This window comes from Musa acuminata, chromosome BXJ3-9 (assembly GCF_036884655.1).
Source record: "Musa acuminata AAA Group cultivar baxijiao chromosome BXJ3-9, Cavendish_Baxijiao_AAA, whole genome shotgun sequence".
Lineage (NCBI taxonomy): Eukaryota > Viridiplantae > Streptophyta > Magnoliopsida > Zingiberales > Musaceae > Musa > Musa acuminata.
Window position 1 is genome coordinate 8,227,171 of NC_088357.1, and position 11,354 is coordinate 8,238,524.

General features: G+C 37.3%; 1 protein-coding gene across 1 annotated transcript; it reads right to left on the reverse strand.

Annotated features, from left to right (window-relative positions):
* Positions 1 to 928: 928 nt before the first annotated feature.
* Positions 929 to 10,875, reverse strand: LOC103997736 (glycerophosphodiester phosphodiesterase GDPDL4). The gene is made up of 9 exons (XM_009419043.3): positions 10,439 to 10,875; positions 8,139 to 8,432; positions 6,251 to 6,366; positions 5,633 to 6,134; positions 5,440 to 5,478; positions 5,057 to 5,344; positions 2,415 to 2,554; positions 1,632 to 2,112; positions 929 to 1,466 (listed from the first exon to the last, which is right to left on the reverse strand). The coding sequence occupies exons 1-9, from the start codon at positions 10,539 to 10,541 to the stop codon at positions 1,171 to 1,173; spliced, it is 2,259 nt and encodes a 752-aa protein (XP_009417318.2). The 5' UTR covers positions 10,542 to 10,875; the 3' UTR covers positions 929 to 1,170.
* Positions 10,876 to 11,354: the final 479 nt, after the last annotated feature.

An 11,354-nucleotide genomic window follows, 5' to 3' on the forward strand; every position in this document is an offset into this window, starting at 1 on the left:
AACGTGTGTGTCAACGACCATGAAGAACCCGAGAAAGCTTCATCTGACATTATTGCAGGAGCACACCCAGGGATGGGCTTGACGTATCCGGCTTATTCTTGGATGGACGAAGTCCACCATGGAGTTCTTTCATTGATCATGAGGAAGCTATACGACTCGGGTATATCGTCATGAAGCCAAGTGTCACCACGGCGGCGTGATGTCGCTGGATTTGGTTGTTTTGGGGGAGGGGGAACCAATCCTTGAGACACGGGACTGGATCTCAGTGGATGTCGCCTTGCGACTGCTGCTTCAATCACAGTTCATAGTGCAAATTATTTTGGTGGTAGTTTCGGATCTGTTGAGGACTCAAAAGTTCTTTTCTTTGCCGAATGGCTTGTTCTTGGCACCAAGATGATGCTGGAACTGGAAACTGCTTGTGGATACTCGTATCAAAGACTCCATGTACCTGAAATAACTTGGAAGTTATTTCCTTGAGGAGTTCTCCATGTCCTTGCAATGCTTGAACTCTCGTCACAAGGTGCCACACTACATGAGATCCCTGAGCCTTCAAGCTTCTGCAAGATTGAATCCTTCTTCATATCCGTTTTCTTTCATTTGAGCAAGAGTGGGAATGGAAACAAAAAGATGGAGCGGAATGAGCAGGTGCGCTGGTTCTGACTCATATATGGTTGGAGAAACTTGTAATGCCAGTTCTGAATCTTCGCAAGCTTTGCTTTAGCTTGATCGATGCGCCAATGGCGCTGGGCTTCCTCTTGGACTTTGAAGAATGAGATCGCTGGTTTCGACGACAAATAGGGAGCTCTCTCCCTGCAGTCTTGTGTGGAGGTTTGTCAAGTATCTGGACTCTTACTAACCTTTGCCTCAATCACCACACAAAATCCCAAACAAAACATATCTCATCGCACAAATGACTAGTAACATGAGATAAAAAAGAACAGCAGCAGCAACTGCAACAAAAGAGTTTATAATCGACTGTGTACAACACTACCACACTTGAAATGATTACACGGATCTGATGCTGCACAGAAAAATAGAGTAGAATGAACAGAATCAAGTCAAAAAGAATAATAGCAAAGGAACCGGAATAATCATATTAGTAGCAGCATGCTCGCTCGGCGATGGCTTATCCTCCAACATAGATTTCCATTTCAATCACCTGAAGTTGACTCAGACAAGCAGGAGAAATCCACATATCATCATCAGTGGAACTAAAATTGAAGCAGGGGATCGCTGCCCGCTTGAAGGCTTCGCAGAAGGTGATGCAGTTCCCCCGGAAGCAGGGGCCACAGCCTTCGGCGTAGCAGATGGCAAGGGAGGCTCTACTACATCGGAGACATCCAGGGGTGGTATCGGAGCTAGGGCAGGTGGCAATGAGTCTGAGTTCATTAGTGATATCAGCCCACCAGCTAAAACAGCTTGCATATAGTTTGGCATGCTGTTTCCCAAATTTCTACATGAGTTCCCTGCACAATATAGAACACCATCAAGATTCAGTACTAAATGACATTTAAGGCGTAACAGGCAAGCTGAGCGTGAAATCATCAAGGTTAGGTCAGTGTATATATGATCATCACATCATGATAAAGAACAAGGGATGAACATGAGCAAAACGGATACTGGATCCATACTTTTGTAACGACGAGCTGTCTCTGGGAAGTCTGTAATGATCCCATCCACTCTAGCTCCAAGAACATGTGCATTGATCTCGACAGTTGCATCTGAGAAGAAGTCCCATGGTTGGGATACAAACTCGTTCTGAAACACATAGACATACACATCAATACCAGCATCATGAAACATGGAGACCAGTCCCGTTTCGCCTGTAGTGAACAGACGAGTTGCAGGATAAATAGATTGTTTGCCAAGGGCCACAGCATTAGCAAACGTTTTGATATCCTCTACTGATGAAGCAACAGCATCACGGATGGGCTGATCAATTTTGTAGACAAGCTTGTATTTCGTTAGCTGCTTGAACTTCACCAGAACAGAGCTGTCTGTGGATTGAATCATAACTTCTAAAGCAGTCTTGTTGTAACCCGCATCATTTACGGCAGAAATGACAGAATCTACTACACTAAATCCTAATTGCTCCGCCATAAATGCTGCATTCTGTACCCAAAGAAAGCAACAAATGCTTGATAAGTGTGCAGTCAGTCCGTGGTTGACATAGACACTAATTCCATCTTAAGTACTATTGTTATCAAGCACTGACAAATAAAAGCTAATAGCATTCTTTGTGGGGAATTGTAGTTATCAGGCCTGAGATCTGCCTTAATCAAGCACTGACAAATAAAAGCTAATAGCATTCTTTTGGGCAATTAAGATGTTACGTACCTTGCAATGATGTCTTATATATTCAGATATTAGCTGAAACTTTGACAGTATTTATCTATGACTACTGTAATACTCACCTCTACGCTAATCAAGACTCCGGACAGAGGCTTGCCTTTTGCAAACGATAAAAAATCAGATAATCGCATAAAGCTTCCACTATTTTTATATAGTGGGTTCCGCACCAAACCATACAGTGACTCTGGCTGTGAAATTGTTGCTGCAACATGCAAAAGGCAAGTTATTTCATGTTACAGTTCTGGAAGAAACAAAGGAACAATGTTGTGCTTCATCTTACAAAACGAAATTATAGTAATAATTAAAATAAGGAAACAGGAGCCTCAAATGGAAAGATACAGGTAGCCGTATGAACCATGCTACAACCAGAGGTAAAAGCACAAGGAAAAAGAAAGGAGAAATTCAAAAGGCTGAAAAATCTTGAACATACTTCTCACGAAAAACTATGCATCTCACCTTCGATAAACTATAATGGCTTTCAGAAATAAGGTTCAAAGTCCTAGCTCCACTAGAATACATCTTTGACGACACAAAAGAGCACATCTCTTACCAATGAGGCTACTTGGATCAAGACAGTAGAAAGTTTAGCCTTATACTAAGTGTTTGGATGGTACAAGCTCATACATTCTTTTTTTTTTCTTCATTATTTTTCCAAGAAGACAATATATAGATTAATCATATATTCAACTTTATTCCCACATACAAGTCCATAAAAATATCTTGGACAAGCTAAATATTGGAAATTGACAGCTAGCACCTCTTTCTTTTCTTTTTATTGAAAAACTGGTGTAGATCTCAAAGCAATGAGCAGCCAAGCAGATGTTCATGGCATTTTATAATTCAGAAGAAGCAGATAAGATACAACAAATAATGAAAATATAGTCCATCACAATATTCTTTGTTGACTGAACAGATCAGAGAAGATGGATTTACCAACGTTTCTTGCTTTAAAGGTCTCTTGTTCCCCTATTCAAATATCACCTAAGAAATGTTTTTGGAAAGCTTGAGGACAATTGAAATGACAAAAATGGCATAACTTGAGAAACAAACGAACATAAGGATCAGAGCAACAAACCCAAACAACTACAGGGATCTTTTACAGAATATCAAAATGAAGGTCGAGCATTTAAATGAAAATCAATCCTGATTTTGCTGTTTTCTGCAATTCTTGAGTATTATATTATTGCATCTATCAAACCATTAATAAACTATATAGCTATAATTCTCTGTTACAAAGTTTGAAATATGAGCTTTGGTTTCCATTTCATAGAGAGACATAGATTTGATAAAAGGGTTGTCCACCCCTGATCCAAGGCATTTTAATATCCACTCTATAAAAGATGGCTCTACAGGTGACACACCCTTATCATGGATGTGTATACAATACTAAAAAAGAACTACAGGGGAGCACTGCACATAATTATGAATATATGAATTAGTTGTTTGGTGTAAAAAGCCATCTTAACCCTAAAAGAAAATAGGTCTTGCATAATTCTAGTTCAATCCGGAACTTGCGCTCAATTGGGGGAGAAAACAAAATTCAAGTTAAAGCAGGGTTGTGAATCATGTTGCTCTTGATAAAATTACACATTAATAAAGATGGGAAACATGAAAGCATTTTTTACATACATGAATTCATAATTATTGAATTTACACTCTTGCTTCAAGATGAAAATTTGAATACGAAAAGAATTATCAGAACAATGGAAAATAGATTCTTAATTTCAGTTTCATGCACACTGAAGCTCAAGAATTTAATATTTTTTAAAGAAAATATATTCTTAATTTGGTCCATGGAAAATATACCATAAAATAAGATTTATTTCTGGATGCTCATTCCATTGAATTTAAGTTCTTCTAGATAATATTTTTGACTTCTTGGTGACTGGTGCAACCCTAAACTATAAAGATAACAAAGTAGGCATGTTTCGATAATTCATATAATAAAAACTTGAACATAATTGCTGTAAACTATTGCACCAATTATGAAGCAAAATCTTTTGATATGTTCTTTTTTATAATTGAGCATATTTTTTGAATGCTGAGCAGCAACTGCAGACATGGTCAAAAAATAAAAGCAATTTTGGATTTTGTTTTCTATAATGCATTCAAAGAACACAAAGGCTAAGCCGAAAAACAGTTGCAACTTGCAACTTAGAACAGCATTTGTGTCATCAGGTTTGCTTGATTCTTAAATTTAAGTAACAATGAACTTTAGATACAACACTTGCATAACATGAAAGATGAACAACCAAAATATCAGGTGCATGAAATTCATAACAATTTGTTCAAGCTAATGTGAAGTGAACCTGATGGTGTTATTAAGGCTTTGAAACCGACAGGTCAGTATCATGGAAATTTTTTAGCTGTTATTCTACTTAAAGTTGACTTCTAATCTTGCACTGCCTTTATAGTCTGGATATAACTTCCACTCTCACTTAATCTCTCCTTATAAAATTAACATATACAGAACGAATTACTAGTGACTGCATGTTCTTTTTCCTTGTTTCTTCCCCTTTATCCTTTGGGATATTATGCGGTCCATAAATGTCAGAGAGACATTTTCTTTTCCAAATATTTGATTCGCATCAAGGTCCTGTAATGCTGGTTTTCCTAAAAAATTTAAGTTATCATATTATTTGAACTCTTAAATTTTAAAGTTACAGTTAATATGCAGATAAAGCAGGAAGAGATATCAACTTACGCTTCAGATTTTTCTGAATTTCATCCAATGTGAGATTGAAGGTGAATATGCCAGGAGTTTTCTTAATTTGAGGTACAACAGAAATTTGGGATCTAAAGGGTGAGTTTGTGACTGTAGTGTCTTCTATAAGGTCGATAGAACTCATGCATATGAGAATTCCATCTCGTGTTAGTTGAACAGGACAATCAATAACATCTGCACCATCATCAACTGCTTTCTGATAAGCCAGATCAGTACAGTCCGCATAATCTCCACTGGCTCCATTGTGTGAGATTATTAATGGTTTTCCTGAAGCACAAACGGAAAATAAGAAGATCAAGAAGACCCATTTTAATTGGCAACTGTATCTAAGGCAAATATAGCCCAGAGGTAAGTCAGCATACCATGATCAATGCTGCTTTTGTTTAACTGAGAAAAACAACCTGCAACAAGAAATAACCATGCCAATAAATAGATACAAGAAATTCTCATCTGTAAGTAGTTTGTGTATCTATTTCAGTTGGGAGAAAGCAGCTGATTATCTGTAAGGCAATGCCAAATTGATTATATCCTCAGGTGAAAGGCAAGAGAATTTACCTATTGCCACCGATGGAGTTACAGGAAAGTCCGTCACTACCCCATCAACTGAGAAGAAACCATTATCAATAAAAGAGAGACACTCAGCCAGTGGATCATAGCTATAGTTGTAGCTAAAAAGGTAATCATTTGCAAAATCCGCTGCATAAACCTCCAGCCCAGATTTTTGAGCATCGGTGACAATAGATGTGTAGGGTCGCAGATAATTGTCAGACGTAGTTGGCCAAATGTAATTCTTTGGAACAAGAATTCCTGAAGCAAACGTCTTAATAAATGTGAGATTATTCAACAGCAAACCATATGTTTGGTTCGTAGATGGTTCTGTAGTGTCCTTGCCAAGAAACCGAAAAATGAGCTTTGTCTTCGTGTTCCTAAATCTTGGAGCTATGCCACTAAGGAAAGCCAACTCTGGGGAGGACAGATAGTTCACAATGACACGCTTTGATACAGAAAGTACATAGTTTCTCATGCTCAAATTATGCTGCCTATAGAAAATATCATGCTGCAAAAGGAAGAGTAATGATCAAAGAAGTTAGATGGAGATAACTAATAGGAAATTTTGAGATCAATAAGTATTGAAAGGGCGAACATATGCAACCCATGTTTAAGTAGGTTTACCTGTATATTCAACCAAAGAGCACCAGGTTTAATTTGTGTCTTCACATCATCAACAGAGAGTATGGGAGATGCACTGGAGTCAAATGCATTTGTTCGAGAATAAATTGCTTGTGTTACTGCTCAAGATGGAAAGAAAAAAAAATATATATTATATATTATGTATATACAAAAGCACATTTATATAAAGGTATACATCTGCAAGTACCTGTATTATCTAATAAGCATGTGTGCATGTTTATCGACACATACAGATTTTTGGGAAAACAGAGTATAACAGTTTAATCAAATAAACTTTTTCTTCTGAATATTGTTTACGAAACCTGATGGGTGTTTACGCAAAAATTCAGAAGTAGATAATTTATACCCAGATTCCAAACTTTCCATCGATTTTATTGAAATGCAAAAGAGTTAAGGGCACATGGATATTTAATACTGTTCATTATGGAATGAGAATCTCACATTTTAAATTAACCCAGGCTTTGATTCTTTGAAGATGTCTCCATGGAATTCAGGGGGACAATCAGAATTTTTTGGTCTTCTCCCATGAGCTCCTCGACATGGTTCCCTATGCTCAAGTGAGTGATACATTTGGTGGCACTGGCTAAACAAAAAACTCATCATCAATTTTATGTGACTCAGCTCCTTAGGGTGGTTAAAAAGCCCAAGTCTAAACGCATGATCTAGCTATCTCATATCTTTTTATTGTTCTCTAAATTACTACAGTAGCAAATTTACATGTGCACCCGATGCCTCACAAACAGAGAATCTAAAGCACATTAGATGCTACAATCTATTGCGTAATAGGGAAATGGAGTAATTGATCCACTAGGTATATTTATATGGAGATCACTGTAATATTAATAAATAAGTTGGTTAAATTTTAGTTTAAAATTACAGACAAAGTTACATATTCCCCATCACTTTTCAAGTGCTGCACTTCTCTAGCTCCTATAAACCTATAGAAAAGTTGGTTGGTTAACAATTCATAAGAGAATGTAAATTCAAATACAAGAAGGGAAAAAAAATCACTAAAAATATACAGGGAGACTAAAAAAGATTTATAGCACAAGAAAGATGAAGAACAAGGTATCAATGGAAAACCACAACACAGGCAGCACACTGTTAATACAACTTATATGAGTTTGAGGATAGATTCCTTGTTGATCAGACCAAAATGATATAGTGATGAACATTAAAGGGCACACTGATTAAGTTGCATATGAGAATTTGCTGATTGGTAAAACTAGTTACTGTAAGCAGTTGATTTTTTCATCATATCACAATGTAGATTGAACATTGCGAAAAAATATTCATAAGAAATTACATGCGAACATGATTTTCATCTTTGCTTATGTTGTTTTTCCATTAAATTCCTCGTGGTGCAAGGATCCATTTCTCTTCCCATGGCAGTATATAAGATTCCCAACAGAATGAAGGGTCGCTCAAATAGTCTTGTTAAAAGTCTATCTTTCAAGATTGAAAGAAAAAGAAAAGGCAGAGTTTAGTTTCCTATTTATAATGTTATTCTTTCCATCTCCTCTAATATGACGCTTCCTTTTATACTTTACAATCTACTCTTAAACTCCTATCTCCCTCTTAGTTCTTATATAATCTGTCACACAAGTTTCAGATTGTTTGTTTTTATTGACATTAAATTTTAGCTGTTTGGCAATATTTAATGAAGCTCTGCAGCATGTCCTGTTGTCAGAACCTGAAACCCCATTTATACTATTACAAGTATTAATTACTGGTACTGGAATGGAGCCAACCAGGAAAACAGAATGTAATTATTGTTAAGATAAGGCAAGATAGCAATTTTGCAAGCTTTTCATTGCACTGCACAATTGTCAGGATATCAAGTGCTAAAAGCAGCATATGTTTTACTTACCGGTAACCTGTGCTAATTCATTTTTGTCGTAGTCCACGGAGAACCATCCAGATGTAGGCACACCATTAACCATGTAGGATTTCTTCCCTTGAGGATAGGAATATTGGATATCAGTGCAATTGTTTAAAGTTATGTCTGGAAGACAAATCCCAACACCATCTTTTGTCAGTCGCACATCACACCATAAAGTTGTATCACTTGAACTGAATAATGAAACAGATTTATAGGCATTGTAACTGGAATCAGCAAACAATCCTGAAAAGCCTCCTTTAGCTATTATTGCAGGGGCATTGCCTGTAATATCAAAAAGATTTGTAGCTTTCAGCACAATGCAGAGAATTTAAATGTGTAGAGCATGATAGATAAAATTGTAAGTCAATGTCTTCTAATAAAAGAACTGTAGGTTGTATACTTGGAGAAAATAAGCAAGGCTAACAAATTGCAGATAACATAATTCCATCATCAGCCATGAAAGCAAGAAAGCAGATAAAACAAAAAAACTAAAACTAAACCTGATACCATAAGCAGTTTTTTCAGAATGCACCTTGTCATATAAAAACAATTAACTTCCAAAAGTTAATTTCAAAGGGAATGATGCAGAACAGTCCATGAAAGACATCATACTTATGCATCCATGTTCAGCCCTATGGAGCCTCCTCGAATTCCTAGCCAAGGTTATTTTCTCCAAAATAGTGTGTTGGGTTTCAACTTTCGGCAGGTGCATTTCCTATTTCATAATGTACTCGACCCTCTGCTTTTTTAACCATTGACTCCAGACTGAAGGCAACATCCTCATTATTTTGGTCTTCCAAACTTAATTCCTTAGTATCCATGCATTATCTCATACACTTTTCAATATGATTAAATAATCATGCCAACCATATGCAACCAAATGTTACAAATTAGACAAATCATGCATTAAATATTGGCAGAAATTTATTAGATTCCCATATTAAACTTGCGGAATCATGGAGATCAGGAGGTTGTTGATAATGGTGCATATTATATGAACAATGTCTTCAAATTGCCAAAGCATGCGAATGAAACAGTTTATCTATAAAATGTCTTTTCGTCTGTTCAGACCCCTCCAGAGTCCTAGTAAAGATTGTGCTGAGTTTTCTAAATCTTTCTGAAGTAAATCTTTTGCATATGGGAATAAATTTCAAATGCAGACCTCGTCATTATTCTTTATGGTAAGTGTAATGGGCTTGAATGTATTCACATTTAAAACTGATAACTTCTCCAAACAATCCAGGCACACATCTCCATCACGCTACAAAAAATCTTAGGCTCATGGCCAACTGTTTAACCAGCTTATATAAAAAAAGGTATCAAGAAACTTGGTAGCTGTATAATGCTGTTTCTTTAAAATAGTTCCATGCTGAGTGAAAGTCTCTTCAGATCCAACCTCCCAAACACACAACATATGGACCGATTTCTCATCAAAGCACATGAGCATATATCTTTCTTTACTTTAATATGGAGATCATGCTTGTCCATAATACAACAATGAAAGAACTATTAGCAGCCAAGATGACATAAAGCAGCACACTTACCAGCAGTCAGGTGGTTATCAATTGAAATGCCACAATAATCTACCTCAAGATGTCATAAATATGTCCATAGATCTTAAGCTAATCACATAACCTTCTAAAATCTTGATTAACAACTTGAAAAATGAAAATAACCCAGAATAATTGCCCATTATTAAACAATGTTTTCAAGTCCAAAAACAGCATCAGGCTGTCCACAAGTTTTTAGATCTCCGAAGGAATCCAAATTTTTAGATCTCCCTTAAATTTCTAAAAGAAAACTCGGATTGAACTCGCTACATATATATATAAAAACAGATCACAAGATTCACATGAAATCGATACTTCTGAGAGCAAAACCAAGTAGACATTGTGAACGGAACTCAACAACAACAAAAGATGTAAATCCAAGCTACCAGTAGTTGCCTACAAGAAGAAAAGCGAGAGGATCCGCCTTGTTTCAATTAAAAAAGAAAAAGATGAATACGTTTCAAGAAAGACATTGAAGCAAAAACAGAGCTTTATTTTTCTTTTTCTAGGCAAGGATATTTGACATGGATGGCAACAAAAATCGTCCCTGAAATCTGCCCACTGGAATCAAGTACACCGAGGAACTCAAGAAACCAGATCACAAAAATCCCACCTTTTTAGCATAGAAAAACCAAGAAAGAAAGAGAAGTAAAGATCACCACTCGAGAGAACCTCATCACAAAAAACCCTCCTTTCTTTACCAAGAACCAAGAAGAAAGAAAGAGGAAGATAGAGTACCACTCAAGGTCAGCCATTTTTGAGCGGTGGTGAGGCCCAACTGCAACAAGAGGCAGGCCACGAAGAAGGAGGAGATGCCCCCTCCAGAGCTGCTCCTCCCCATTGCCCTCAGCAAGAAAAAATCTAACTCCAGATCGCACCCACGCGCCCCCGACGGAGCCTGAGGAGATCGAGCTCAAGCTGTCCTCTGCTCCGCAACACAAGAACCAAGAACTGGAACAACGCGCAAGGTGGAAGGAGGAACCAGAGACCGAGCAGCGGCAGCCTATGCCCGCAGAGCGAGTTTTGTAATGTATATCATTGTAGGCTAAGAGAATCTCGGTTCTCGAAGAAAGTTTCAACCTTTTCCCTATTTTCTAACTTGTATATATTAGCTAATCTCCATTTCTTGACCACAGTCGAAACCTTTTTCTTCCTTTATTATATATATCGACCCATAAATCTTTTGACGGTGAGTTTACGGCTCCTTGTTGAGCTCTTGAGCGGCTTCTGCGGCGGCTGAAACCATCTCATTGTTGGTATAGGGTTGTGGTAAAGATTTATACTGTTGATGATGCTTCCGCAAACAGGGCCAAGTCTAATGAAGTCCTCTGATGAGAGGAGAGAGATGCAGGTTTTATGCCCGCCTGTTCTTTTTCTGTGGGCAGCCTGTAGCTTCCGAGCAAGATTTCAAACAGTGCAAGTGTGTATTTGGCACTGCATTCAGCTACTCGTCTCATAAATTTACTTCAACATATAATTGCTGTACGATCAGCTACTGTTATTCGTTGAATTAGACTAATTTGAGGTCAACCACTGTTCGATAAAAGAGGCAGCAATCAACGTGCACAATCTATGGAGTATATCTATCTAAACTCCGTTGCTTTGGATATTCACCTTTATTTGAGCCAGCCACTTCGTTTGCAGCACTGATTTC